Raw genomic sequence first — 14,303 nt, 5'->3', positions numbered from 1 at the left:
ATATTTTCTAGTTTGGTTTTCCTCTAAATTAGTTAGTTGTGATTAGTTTAATAATAGCATCTACTTCCCAGTTTTTATACATTTGTGATTAATACTCACTATTGTCCATTTTCTTTACAAACTCATGAGTCTATCAGCATCTTTAGTGTATTGGCTCCTGATTGCACCATATTCTGGGTTTAGCTGAGTCTAGCTATTTCTTCCTCATTTTTGTGGCCCCATGTCTGATTGGTTGTTTGGTTCAGAATTTGATAATGAGTTTATTGGGATGGGATCAACTTGTTACAGCTGAGCACTGTTTAGAACTAATCTTCGTTATTTATGGTGTCGAGAATAAAGATATGTGGAATAAGTCGCAAATGAAATGTTTTTTAAAAATCAAGCAATGTTTCATTTAATTAACATTAGGCCCAACTTCAGTTTCCTAAAATAGTTGATGTATAGAAACGGGGTGAGAAGCGAAGAGTCACAAAAAGGTATTCTCTCGGACGTGGGTTCCACTTCAAATGGCAATTGAACCTGGTTCCTGGAAGCCCCCTAGTGGGAGTTCATCACGAATTCAACCAACTCCAGTACCAATAGCAGATAAACAATTCGCTCTAAATACTCAATTATATCGTCAATAATAGAGAGCTTGAGGGAGGGTCCTGTACCCCACAAGTGACCTAGAATATGTCTTGCTAACTGATTTGCTGGACATTTGCAGGCTTCTTTCTATTTTTTCTAATTTATGTGTGGTTCTGTGAATTTCGGTTTAAAATCACCTAAGAATAATACTAGGCTTATGCTGGTAAGTATAAAAATATAATGCAGTCAATGTTGACTTTCAAAGAAGGGCAACTTCAGCTTTAATCTATCGACATTATATGTTGCTGTAAGCACAGTTTAGGCAAATACTAATTGTCAAAAAATATTAAGTTCTCGTTAATGGTGAACGTCGACTATGCTCCGTTTGTAGCGTTCCAAAAAAAACAAGACTGGGGCAAATGCAACGTGGTCAGGAACTGTAACCTGGCCGTTGAAAAGGGGTGAATGAGACCGATGATATGAACCGGTTTTCACCATGTATGCAACACCTGGGTGAGAAATGTTTCCCTGTATGTTGAGAGAATAGACACGGCCTTATGGATGAAGTTGCCAGCGACCACAACGCTATCGCGGAGAAGGAATCGCTCTGCTAAAACTGTTCATAAAACTCAACCTGATTCGACAAGAAACTCAGACAGAGTTCCTGAAACGGATGGCTGCTTTCCATGTATAAAAACCCTCGCCTCGAATTCACCTATTTACATTGTGTTACATGCTTTGAAGAGGAAGAATCATTTGATGGTCGAGGTTCAAAGCTAGATAAAGTCTTCAGGAAATAAGTCACAGTCCCCTAACGGCAGCTGCCTTTATTGTCTCTCGCTGACATTCACCCTGACAGTCTTACAACACTTTAACTTCATAACGTTTTCAACACGTTTTCAGTGTAAATATTTCACGCGTTGATCTATTCAAAAGCTAGATTGGAGTATATATGAAATTAACAATATTAGCCGTACATTTTAAACCGCTTACATCTCTCGGATGCTGTAATCTGTATCTTCCGCGAGTATTAAATTAAAGATTACTGGGGAAAGTCAGTAAAATAGTAGTTTATTTAATCCCTAGTTGTCCTATCCGGGTACTTCTCCTGAGTACCTTACATCCCAAACTGAATTATAGGAGTCTTACTCTTTTTTGTAATTGAAAGGGAGCATTTATAACATATAAAAGGTCATTAATTGTCAGTATGCTAATTCACATCGAACCAATGCTAATAAAAACATAATGTTTTTTCAAGACATGCCAATATGTTACTCTTCACAACGTTTCTTTGAAATGCTTTTACATATTTTAATGACTCGTAGTTAATACATTGTCCCATCCACACGTGTCTCTATCAATGAGTCTGAGATACTTCAGATTGAAATTTTAAAATAACATAAGACGTTTTCAACCGAAATTCTTAGTTAAATTATTTAAGTGTGGGTATTGTAAATAACACTGAGTGACATTCACTACCCATTTAAAACAATTTAATAATCTGGTTATTGCATTAATAATGCTTATGAGAGGACAGGAACCGGACAGGTTAACTGTAACCCAGGTGAGGAAGCAGGTACCTATGAAAGAAGTAACGGGCAGTAGTGATAGCAAAGTATAGACCGTTGGCAGCCGTTTTATTCTGTAAAATCTTTTCCAGTTTAAATCTTTTTTTAAAAACTCTTTACTTAACCCGTGTTGTTTAAAACTACAATTAAACACGCGCTTCCCCATTCCCTTCCATATTCCTCGTGTTTTTTTTTTGTTATTGGGAGTTAAGTTTGGAGGGAGCGAGCGGGAAGTGAATAAATGTGGGTTGTAGATTTTCCATAGCCTGGTGGTGTTCATTATTCACTCCAATTTGCAATTACATCGCCCTTTAATTGGTTATCGCCCGAGTATGGCCACTGTCCATTGGTTAGGAGACAGAATCTGGAAATTGAGAAAACGGCAAGCGATTGACGACTTTGTCAGTTCACCTCTGACAATCGCGATTCAAATGATCCTATATTCAGTTCAACCTGAATAGATGTGCAGTTTCAGAGGGTGTTTGTATATATTGGAGTGGGATTGGGTTCTAGTGTGTACACAGCAGCAGGTTGATCTATAGAGACAGCCCAGGTGGCCTCTTTCGATATCTTTAATAACTTTCCCCGCCCTTGCTTGTACTCCTTGGGTCTCCCGGTATGTGCGGCTGTTTTATTGGATAAAGTCACCCCGTTATTTGTTTTAGTCAGTTTGAACCCTTGTTGCAATATCTTAGTTTTTTTTTAAAAAAAGAGCTGAATGTTTGAAACAATGTAGGAGAGCAAGACGCCTTGTGTTTTGTTATTTAAAGCGGGCCATTAGGAGTAGTAAGGAGTGTTTTTATATGTGATATTGACACCCCCTAGTGCTCAGTGGCAGCTCTCTGACCTGCCAGTGCCTGGCAGGCGCCAGCTGCGGCTTTCACTCGGGACGGCAGCTCACAGCCAGTTTTATTATTCACCGACTCAACCATGAATTCTGCAAGTTGTTTTTTTAAAAAAAAACATTCTGTATGGGGGCGAGCGTCCGCTCCAACCTTCCTGCTTTCGTTCATGATAATGTGTTCATAGAGAGGAGAGGAGGGGGTGGGGGGAAAAGACAGTAAGTTACAGAGCGGCAGGCTGGACGAGGCTGTGGTGAAAGTTGTCAGTTTGTGAAGCTCTGGCTGGGGGAGGCAGGCGGCGTCTATCGGCGATTCCCACAACTTGAGGACACCAGTCAGCAGCCATTTGCTTGAACAAATTATATATAAAAAAAAATACTTTCCTGATCAGCGCGAGATTAAGGGGGTGGCACATATTTCGTGTTAGTACTTTTTATTGTTGGGCAGCAGCCCCCGCTGCCAGAGAGAGAGAGAGAGAGGGGGTTAAAAAGAAGTATGTCTCTCCTATTATAGGGGGCGGTTTCCTGAGTGGGGAAATTGCTCCTGCGGTTTAATGTTCCCTCTCAGAAGAGAGGGGGGACCCGAGTAGCGAGTGAGTGCTTCAGTTTGTGTGAGGCGAGGAGATGCTGCGACGTCTGCTCGCTGATTCCAGTTCCCAGACGATGTTGCCCATGGCTCCCTCAGTCTGGACGTGAGCGGACGGACGACCGGAGGAGGACGGCTGCATTACTCTCGCCTGCGATTCGATTATTTCATTCCTTATTTTGACAGCCCGCAGGCCTACCTGCTCTCTCCCTGCCTCAGCCGGAGTGAGGAGAGCAGCTCCTCTTGGACCCAGGGAAAGGGGGGGTGGGTGGGGGGTTTGTTTGCGTTGAAGAATGATTTTGAACGTGAAATTCAGCATCTTCCTGCTTCTCTCTGAGCGGCTGCTCGCCGCCGCGACTCACCTTTCCAACCAAGGTAAGAGAGGGCGGGCGGCAAAAGTGTCAGCTCCTCACTAACCCCTTTAACTTTCACAGCTCTACAAACAGCCCACTCCGACCCGCTGTGTTTAACACGGCGAGCTATTATTCTAGTGGTAATGGCCAAAGAGCGTTTTTAAAAATCTCTCAAATTGTAAGGTGCATTTTTTTTTTAAAAAAAAGCTTTTTAATATTTTCTCAAATATCTCAACAATTAGTAGATACACTGCAAGGCTGCACAGCACAGTCTATGTCATGGACATAGATGGATAGTGCAGCTATATCTGCATCATCATTCATCTGGTGGCAGCACCTTCCATAAGTTTAAAGAATGGATTTGAACTGATACAAGATGGCAATGATAGACACATTTGGTATTTGTGCACGATAGTATTTATTTTTAAAATTCGTGCCCGCAATGTAACCCCTATTTTGACTTAAGCAGTAGCCTGTCGATCATTAAGCGACACCTAAAAGGAATAGATTTTCAGTTTGTGGATTCTAACTGTGAAATTCTCTCCCCCACCCGCCCCCCATTATCAAAGTACAGTGAGTGCTGTGTTGCAATGCCAAGCTCATTCAACAATTAAACAATTTTACTCATATCCATCTAATTATTCGGGTTGTTTTGATTCCATTCGGTAACATGTAACGTTCAAAGTAAAATAGAGGTTTGGAAACAGCCTTTTAACGGGAATTTGTAAAATTGCCAGTTAACCGGGGAATCATTTCGTTCCTATGGAATTACCATCCAGTTAGACGGCAGGGTATGAAATTGAAGATAGGTGTTAGTATATTTAACTACCGTTGAACTTTACTGGTTCCCAAGGCCCAACAGAAGTGCTTTACTACTCAGCCTTCATATAGTTGAGATTTGCAGTAAATGGATTATGGCACAATGCTCAGGGACTTCAGAGTCGACCTTATTCTAGTTTTTGGGGAGGTAGAACTAATGATTTTTATCAAATGATTTCAGTATAAAGCAAATGCTAATATATTGAATGCTTATACTAAGGATAGCCATTTAATTGAGCTATTTAAGGTTTAACATTATTTGAAAGGGACTACTACATGTTACAACTGTAATAGGAGCCCTTTTGAGAAAATAATATGGCTTAATTTAGATTTTTGATGTAGAGATAAGATTTAGATTATAGTTATGGACAGTGTTGTAGAGATGTTCATAAAGAGGATAACCATTCCTTTTTGCATCTGTGAAGATAGCCAGTAAGTTCTCTTAATATCATTTAGTGTAATAAAACAAGTCATTTTGAGGATTCCAAATACTTTTTATTAACACTTTTTAATGCTGAATCAATGAATGGGCCAAACAGTGGTGCTGGCAGAAGTAGTAAATGAATTACTAGCTATATTAAAAGTATATTTTTCTTCATTCAAATGGTAATAATTACTTTCATATTTCACCATTCAATTAGAATTATAACGTGGGTATAGTTGCTGAAATTAACTAATTGAAATTTTTTTTTCATGTTTTAATTGCAATTCTTCAAAAAGTTAGTACTTTTGGAGCTAATAAATGCGCCTTCTTTAATTTAAAAATGCAACAATGAAATTCTTGGTTAATTAATATTTCTGAAATAAAATCAATCGCAGCTAGCCTTGGAACTAAGACTATTTCCTCTACAATTGAATAAATACACATTAGTATCAAATGAAATCAATTTGTGAACCTTTGAGAAAGGTGCAGCAACTGCATTTGGCTAAGAGTCTCAAGTGCTCTAAAGTAAAATGTGTTAACCCCCAATTTTCTGCATCCATTCATTAATGTAAAATACACTGCAAAGAAAATAAGATTTACAATTTGTCATGGCGCTAAAGCAGAAATCTTCATTCCAATAACGTTCATCTGACAGGCTGCAAGAGTCCGTATTGAAGTTTGGATAAGTATGAAATATGCACTTGCAACAGAAATTCTCATTGTAAGGTATTACTTTAGTTGGCCTAAGATGTTAACAATAACATCTTCCTTTGTTCACAAATTACCTTAACAGTTCTGAAGCCTAAACAATAGACCAGATCTGCTTGGGAAAAATGTATCATGTGGACAAACTGTGTAAAAATAAAAAGCATAATCTTCTAGTATTATAATACATTTGAATAGGCCAAAGATAATCTTGAGGGAAAAAGATAACATTGAAGACTTTATAAACTGATTTCTAAAACAGATAGGAAAAGAGAATTTGCTGTTAAAATAATGGTGTACTTGCCATTACTGATGTACAAATAGTACAGCAGCTTCAGGCATAGGACAGATGCGCCATTAAAATATCTGAAAGTTGCTGTCCAAGTTTCCCTCCTCTGCCATTAGCTTCACTATGACCGCATCTCGCTGTCTGCCTAGCTATTGAAGTGCATTGAATAGCTTGAAGTTGTTTTATTCGGTAAAGATGAACCAAGCTTCCAACAAAAAGTTGGCTTGGCCATTTCGTTTGAAAGATCCTTTTAACTACATGGTGTTAATTACAGCCAGTCAATCCCTATGATGCTGATAATTAACTGTCTATAATTATGATTCTCATTCCTTCAAGTTCTAATTATTGGAGACTTCAGAAATGTAAAATTTTAAATACTACTGATTTACTTTTGTCTTCCTCTCTCAATCTTTCCTTCCCTCCCTTTATTTCTTTCTGCACCTGATTTGCCATTGAATTCATCAACTCTAATTTACACTTCCTTCTTAGCCCTTGTGCCGTTACTTTGAATAAGCCGTTACTTTGTAATTATTCAATCTATTTATTTAAGGAGGTACACAGACGTTTGTTGTGTTCTGTCAGGATCCGATGCCCTGTCCCCTTTGCTGTGATATCAGCTCTCACTTTCAATAACTTGCCGTGCAAAAAAAACCTATATACAAGGGCAAGTATAACTAATTGTGGATGCCATTAAATGACCTGCCTCTCAAATTATTGCCCAATATGTTGAAATGAAAAATGATTGTAAATCAGCTGTTTAATTGCCATGTACGTTTTCGTATGTCAAAGCCAGTCGATAATAAGAATATACCACTGACTTCAAGATAACATTCTAATACACCCTATTGAAAGAGTGAAGAAAATTATACTTCTCAACTGAATCATTCTGGAAGATGGTTTCAAGTTACAATGATAAAATACTGACCAAAATGTAAAATCAGGTACTTTCATTACTGAAGTAGTCACAGAAATAGGTAAAATGTCTCCATTTGCTCCAAAATTTAACAGTTGAATTTCTGTCCTCCTGTCCAACTTGGAAATAAAAGGTTAGAACTGGTCACAGAGACATTACATCTAATATTCTCGCATAGCATTGGGTGGAAAAATCATTGCCCATCTATACAACCTTAGCTTTTGCCGTGATATGCCATTAAGAAAAGTAAGATACATGAACAAATATTCTCAGTGGGGGAAAAAGGTAAAGATATGTAGATACTTTGCTATTTCTATATATTAAAAAAACTTTTTACATCAGGGTATTGGGTGTTGAGAAAATAGCCTGGTAATTGTGTCACATGACTAAGTGGCAATGTTTAACTTTTTTAATAAGCATGCTGAGGTGTATGTGTGCATTGTAAATGTAGAATGCCAGTGAAAATGCCAGATGGGCATGCTACCTCCAGGTTCATTGCAACAAAAATTTGAACTCCACTAAATTGAATTGTGGGGAATTTTGTGTTAAATCTCTATTGCACAGATTTTTGATAGCTTTTAAGTTCTGTGTATAATTCTATAAATTTGAGTTTTAAGTGATCTGTTATATTTTTAACATTTCACATTATGTACTGTACATTTAGTTTTAAACATGAGACACAGAAGTTGGGTCTGAACATTAATGTATTCAAATGTTTTCATCCAATTTAACATGTAAATGTGTAGTTTTACTGACATGGTTTGGTTGCAAATGTTGCAGAAAGCTGTTTTACCCTTTCATTAGTTTGCTGTGATCAATGAAGTTCATGTCCAGTTAGAACTGAATTTTGGTTGGAAGTAGAAGAGCCAAGGATATCATTGAGGAATCATTGATTTATTTGTTTTATTTTGTTGTTAAATGTGTATGTGAAACATTCTGTGCTTACTGAATATCAAACTCTGTACAGAACTTTGATTTCCAAGATTCGTCTTAAGTATTTTCTTCTATTTTCTGCATGGTTTGTGTTTGCAATTGCAAGGGTTTCGCAATGCTCTTATAGCTGCCAGTAAGGGGAGCCAGGTATGATTCTCTTCAGTAATTGTTCCATCCTCTGTTTTGCAACACTATAACTTCCTTGTGCCTTCTCCCTGCTGAGCAGAAAGGAACTCGGGGCCCGTTTTGATCCTTGCTCTTGACGCTGAACTGAGCATAAAAATGCTTGGTGCCACTGTGTTACCTGTGTCACATTTCTTTTTCCCATCTCAATTCAACAAAAGTTGAAAACACTTTAGATGCCTGTATGTTTTTGCCTCTCTGCTCATGGCATGCATTATAGAAAGTAGAAAAAAAAAACTATTAAATCGCAAATTAATAACTAAATGTCTGGCAGCATCTGCGGAGAGGAATACAGTTAACGTTTCGAGTCCGAATGACCCTTCAACAGAACTAAGTAAAAATAGAAGAGAGGTGAAATATAAGCTCGTTTAAGGAGGGGTGGGACAAGTAGAGCTGGATAGCGGGCCAGTGATAGGTGGAGATAACCAAAATATGTCACAGACAAAAGGACAAAGAGGTGTTGAAGGTGGTGATATTATCTGAGGAATGTGCTAATTAAGGGTAGAAAGGACAAGCAAGGTACAGATAGCCCTAGTGGGGGTGGGGTGGGGTGAAGGAATCAAAAAAGGCTAAAAGGTAGAGATAAAACAATGGATGGAAATACATTTAAAAATAATGGAAGTAGGTGGGAAAAGAAAAATATATATAAATTAGTGGGGAAAAAAAGGGGGGGTGGAATCGGAAAGGGGGTGGGGATGGAGGAGAGAGTTCATGATCTAAAATTGTTGAACTCAATATTCAATCCGGAAGGCTGTAAAGTGCCTAGTCGGAAGATGAGGTGCTGTTCCTCCAGTTTGCGTTGAGCTTCACTGGAACAATGCAGCAAGCCAAGAACAGACATGTGGGCATGAGAGCGGGGTGGAGTGTTGAAATGGCAAGCGACAGGGAGGTCTGGGTAATGCTTGCGGACAGACCGAAGGTGTTCTGCAAAGCGGTCACCCAGTCTGCGTTTGGTCTCTCCAATGTAGAGGAAACCATATTGGGAGCAACGAATGCAGTAGACTAAATTGAGGGAAGTGCAAGTGAAATGCTGCTTCACCTGAAAGGAGTTTTTGGGCCCTTGGACGGTGAGGAGAGGGGAAGTAAAGAGGCAGGTGTTGCACCTTCTGCGTTTGCATGGGAAGGTGCCGTGGGAGGGGGTTGAGGTGTAGGGGGTGATGGAGGAGTGGACCAGGGTGTCACGGAGGGAACGATCTCTGCGGAATGCTGCCGGGGGGTGAAGGGAAGATGTGTTTGGTGATGGCATCATGCTGGAGTTGGCGGAAATGGCGGAGTATGATCCTTTGAATGTGGAGGCTAGTGGGGTGATAAGTGAGGACAAGGGGTACCCTATCATGTTTCTGGGAGGGAGAAGAAGGTGTGAGGGTGGATGCGCGGGAGATGGGCCGGACACGGTTAAGGGCCCTGTCAACCACCGTGGATGGAAAACCTCGGTTAAGGAAGAAGGAAGACATGTCAGAGGAACTGTTTTTGAAAGTGTCATCATCAGAACAGATGCAACGGAGGCGAAGGAACTGAGAGAATGGGATGGAGTCCTTATAGGAAGCGGGGTGTGAGGAGCTGTAGTCGAGGTAGCTGTGGGAGTCGGTATGTGGAACCCTTGGCCATCTACAATAGTGTTAATCATATGACAATATTTTTTCTTTTGAATGAATAAAAAGCATTCTCTGCAACAATTCTTGATGTGCTTGTTGATGTGGTTTTGAGATCATTACTTAAGTTAGTGTTGCCAAAACCTTCCTGAATTGTCAATTCCTTTCACAAGATAGTTGTGAAGTGTTCTTATTTAAATAAACTGAAGAAACAAGCGGTGTAGGTAAAACATAGGTTAACATTGCCCATCATTAAATTCTGTGCATACCTAAATGCAACCTGATATTACTGAAGTTAATTTTGACATTACTGCATTCAGAACTAAATATAAAAGATACCTTGGACAGAGACTGAAAAACCTCTATAATTGATTCTATAATCTAGTGAGAAACATAGAACTGTTAGTGTAGGAGGAGGCCGACTCTCTGCAAGTGCCTTTAGCTAGTCCCACTCCCCTGCTTTCTTATTGTAGCCCTGCTCTCTTTGGATAATTATTCAATTCTCCTTTGAAAGCCACAAATTAATCTGCCTTGACCACACTTGGGCAGCGCACTCCAAATCCTAATCACTCACTGCACAAAAATGAATTTTCCATAAGCAGCCTAGGCTCTTTTTCCATTCACCTTAAATATGTGTCCTCTGGTTGTTGACTATTCTGCCAATGGGTACAGTCTCCCCCTAATAACTCTGTCCAATCCCCTTTTTATTTTGAGCACCTTTATCAAATCTCTTCTCAACTCTCCCTCCTTTAAGGAAAACAGCCCAAGCTTCTTCAATCTATCCATAATACTGAAGTTTCTCATCCCTGGAACCATTCCTCTAAATCTCTTCTACACCCTCTCTAATGCCTTCACATTCTTCCTAAAGTGTTGTCCAAAATTGGGCGCAATACTCCAGTTGAAGCTGATCCAGTGTTTTTATAAAGATTCACCACAACTTCCTTGCTTTTGTATTCTCTGCCTCTATTTATGACGCCCAGAATCCTGTGTGCCTTATTCAACTGCTTTCTCAACCGGTCTTGTCACCTTCAACTATTTGTGCACATGTATCCCCAGTTCCTTAGCTCCTGCACCTCCTTTAGAATTGCATCCTTTATTTTATGTTGCCTCTGCATGTTCTTCCTGCCAAAATACATAAATTTTCACTACTGTGCATTAAATTTCATTTATCACATGTTTGCTCATTCCACCACCCCTGTCCATGTCCCCTTGGAGTCTATCCTGATCGTCTTCATAGCTCAATACTTCCCAAGTTTTGAAGTTGTGCCTTGGACAACCAAATATAGGTCATCAATATAGATTAAGAAAAGCAGTGTTCCTCATACTAAAAGGCGTCTGTCTCTATACACTAATAGGTTGTGGGGCAAAACCCTATATTGTAATGTGACAAAAAGATCATCTATGTATATTTCAGTTTTTAATAGTTTTATATTTATATTAGCTCAATTTGTTCTTCTTGTCTGGGGATGTTCGCTTCCTTAATAAAAAGAAATCATAATTATATTTTCAGTGTGGCAAAATCATGTATTTAATTGGAGTGGGATGTTCAGCAATGTATTCCATATTGAGTCTGATATGACACTGATGCATTGTTGCTTGCTGAAGGAAACAAAGACTGCATATTTTGACTGAAAAATCCATAATGAACAAAAACCTTATCAGTCTCTATCATGGGTGAATTTCTGGAGGCTATAATCCAGGGTAGAATTAATACTCCATTAGAAGCTTCTAAATTAATTAAGGGTGTCCAATGCAGATTTCTAAGAGACAAGTCATGTCTGACAAATTTTAATGTGTATTGTTGAAAGGAAATACAATGGGTGTTTAGGTAGATTTTCAAATATTTGATAAGATGAAACATAAAGTAGAGACTTTTGAGTTAGACATGCTTTTAAGGGACATAGAGCAGCATGGACAGGAAGTCAACTGCAGGACAGATTAGTGGTTCAAAATGTATTTTAGATTGCACTTTAAATGGTATTACTCCATGTTCGGTTTTTCTATATCCAGTTCTAGACTGTGATACAATGACCACAATATCAAAATTTGATTCAATATAGCCAATTGAAAATAACTATTTGGTAAAGGTAAGAAAAATAGGATTAACCAACACTCTCTCTCTCTCTGAGAGCCAGTACAAACATGTTAGGCCAAGTGCTGCCTCCTGTGCTGTAAAATTCAAAAAAAATTTTGGAAAAGTATTTAGCCCAGCAATCTACCTGTAATAAAGGTTTTCCCCTCCCCAAAGGACAAAATATATCAATGGCAAATGGGGTAGCTAGCTTTTTGATACTCTTAGTATAATGTCATCTACTTTAATGTTATGATGCCAAAGTTGCATGAGGCTATCTTGAGGTCGTATCCCACTGATTCTTTTCAGCTTAGAGTGGCTGTTAAGTTCATTTAAAAACAATAACCTGAAACATAATTGTTCCAAATATTTTGTTACACTAAAACATTGTATCATGAAGTTATAGTACATGGTTTGACATCTTAGTTAATCACACAATTCATTCCTGATTTCAACCCACGTTCAAGAGTCAATGTACGTAATACATTTTCTGCAGAAGATAGTTTAGAACAGGAAGGGGAACAAGTTTGTGTACAAATGGTGAAGAGGTTTTATGATAAATAAGGAGAAACATTTTTTCTGGTAAGAGGCAAGTAACCAAAGAATACAGATTGTGTGTTATGATATGGAATGTATTGCCTGAAAGAGTTGTGGAAGCAGATTCAATAGTAACTTTCAAAACAAAATTGGATTATGCTTAAAATAGAATCATACAGCAGAGAAGGGCTATTCAAACTGCCTGGCCTATGTCACCTGTTTGGAAGAGCTATCCAATTTAGTCCCACACACCAGCCTTTCCCTATAACCCTGCAAATTTAGTTCTCTTCAAATACAAGTCCAACTCTCTTTTTTGAAAGTTTCTTGGTAACCTGATTCCACCATCCTTTCTGGTAGTGTGCTCTGAATGATAACCCTTTTGTGAAATAATTTTTCCTTATTTCCCCTTTTGTCAATTATTTTAAATCCACGACCTCTGGTTACTGACTCATTTGTCAGAGGAAACAGTGTATTCAAACTTGAGCAAGTAGGGAAACTTCTTAACAGGTCTCGTTCTTAACCGTTTCTGCTTTTAGAAGAATAATCCCAATTTCTCCTATCCCTCCACATAACTGAACTCCCTCATCCCAGATATCCTCCTGGTAAACCTCTGTACCCTGGTCCAAGGCCTCAACATCATTTAAGTGTGGGGTTCTGAATTGTACACAATACTCCAGCTGAGGTGGAACCAGTGATTTGTAAAGTTTCAGCATGACTTCCTAATTTATGTATTCAATGCCCTGTTTTCAAACAACTTTTATTTATATAGTACATTTTATTATAATAGAAGGTCCCAAGACACTTTATAAGAGCATTGTAAAACAAAAGACAATGAGTTACACCAAGGATATATTTTTATTCTTTCATGGGATGTGGGCTTCACTGGCAAGGCTAGCATTTGTTGACCATTCTTAGTTACCTTTGAAATGAGTGACTTGCTAGGCAAATGGAGAGGGCAGTTAAGAGCCAATCACATTGCTGTGGGTCTAGAATCATGTAGGCCAGACTGGATAAGGATTTCTTTCCCTAAATGACATTTGAGAACCAGATGGGTTTTTGCAACAATCAGTGATGGTTGTCAAGGTGACCATTACTGAGACTAGTTTTATATTCCAGATTTATTAACAATTTAAATTCCACCAGCTGTCACAGTGAGATTTTAATCCATGTCCCCAGAGCATTAGCCTTGGCCCCTGGATTATTAGCCCAGTGACATTACTACCAGCAATCAAAAGTTTAGTCAGAGAGGTAGGTTTTAAGGAGTGCCTTAAAGGAGGAAAGTGAAATGAAAGGTGAAAAAGTTTAGGGAGGGAATTCCAGAGCTTAGGGTCCAGGAAGCTGAACACATGGCCACCAGTGGTGTAGGAATTTAAAATACGATGCTCAAGATGTTAGAGTTAGAGGAGCAAGGGTTATGGGTCTGCGGGATATTAGAGATCGGGAAGGGTGAGGACATGGCAGGATTTTAAAAACCAGAATGAGAATTTTTAAATCTTGGTGCTGTTTAATCAGGAGCCAAATTAAATTATCAAGCAAACTTGATAACTTTTGATGGGTGAATGGGATTTGGTGTAAATTAGGAAATAGGCAGCAGAATTTTGGATGACCTCAAGTTTACGGCAGTAGAATGTGGGACATAAACCAGGACTATTTTGGAATAGTTGGGTCTAGAGCATAAGCAAGTGTTTTGGCAGCAGATGAGCTGAGGTATGTTAAGAGATGTAGGATAATTTCCCTCTTTCTCACCTCTTGGCTTACTGCAACACAATGTACTTTTGAGGAGTGTTTTAACCTCTTGAGTGCTGTGACATTTAAAGAACATACATGAACAGGCTTTCTTAAGCGGTCAAAAGAAAGCATAAACATTGATTACTCACTACACCTGAGATTTAATCAGAACAAACACTCATTCCTCACATACT

General features: G+C 38.8%; 1 protein-coding gene across 1 annotated transcript in view; it reads left to right on the top strand.

The window, feature by feature from the left end:
* The first annotated feature begins 3,778 nt into the window (after positions 1-3,778).
* The window catches only part of epha6 (eph receptor A6), an 832,733-nt gene continuing 822,208 nt past the window's right edge, over positions 3,779-14,303 (top strand). Inside the window, exon 1 of the mRNA XM_078559784.1 lies at positions 3,779-3,937. Within this exon, the coding sequence (XP_078415910.1) occupies positions 3,856-3,937 (82 nt within the window). The 5' untranslated portion in view covers positions 3,779-3,855. The remainder of the gene's footprint in view (positions 3,938-14,303) is intronic.

The sequence above is a fragment of the Cetorhinus maximus genome, chromosome 16 (assembly GCF_964194155.1).
Source record: "Cetorhinus maximus chromosome 16, sCetMax3.hap1.1, whole genome shotgun sequence".
NCBI lineage: Eukaryota > Metazoa > Chordata > Chondrichthyes > Lamniformes > Cetorhinidae > Cetorhinus > Cetorhinus maximus.
Note: the sequence above shows the minus strand (reverse complement) of the source record. Positions and strands in the feature narration are given on the sequence as shown.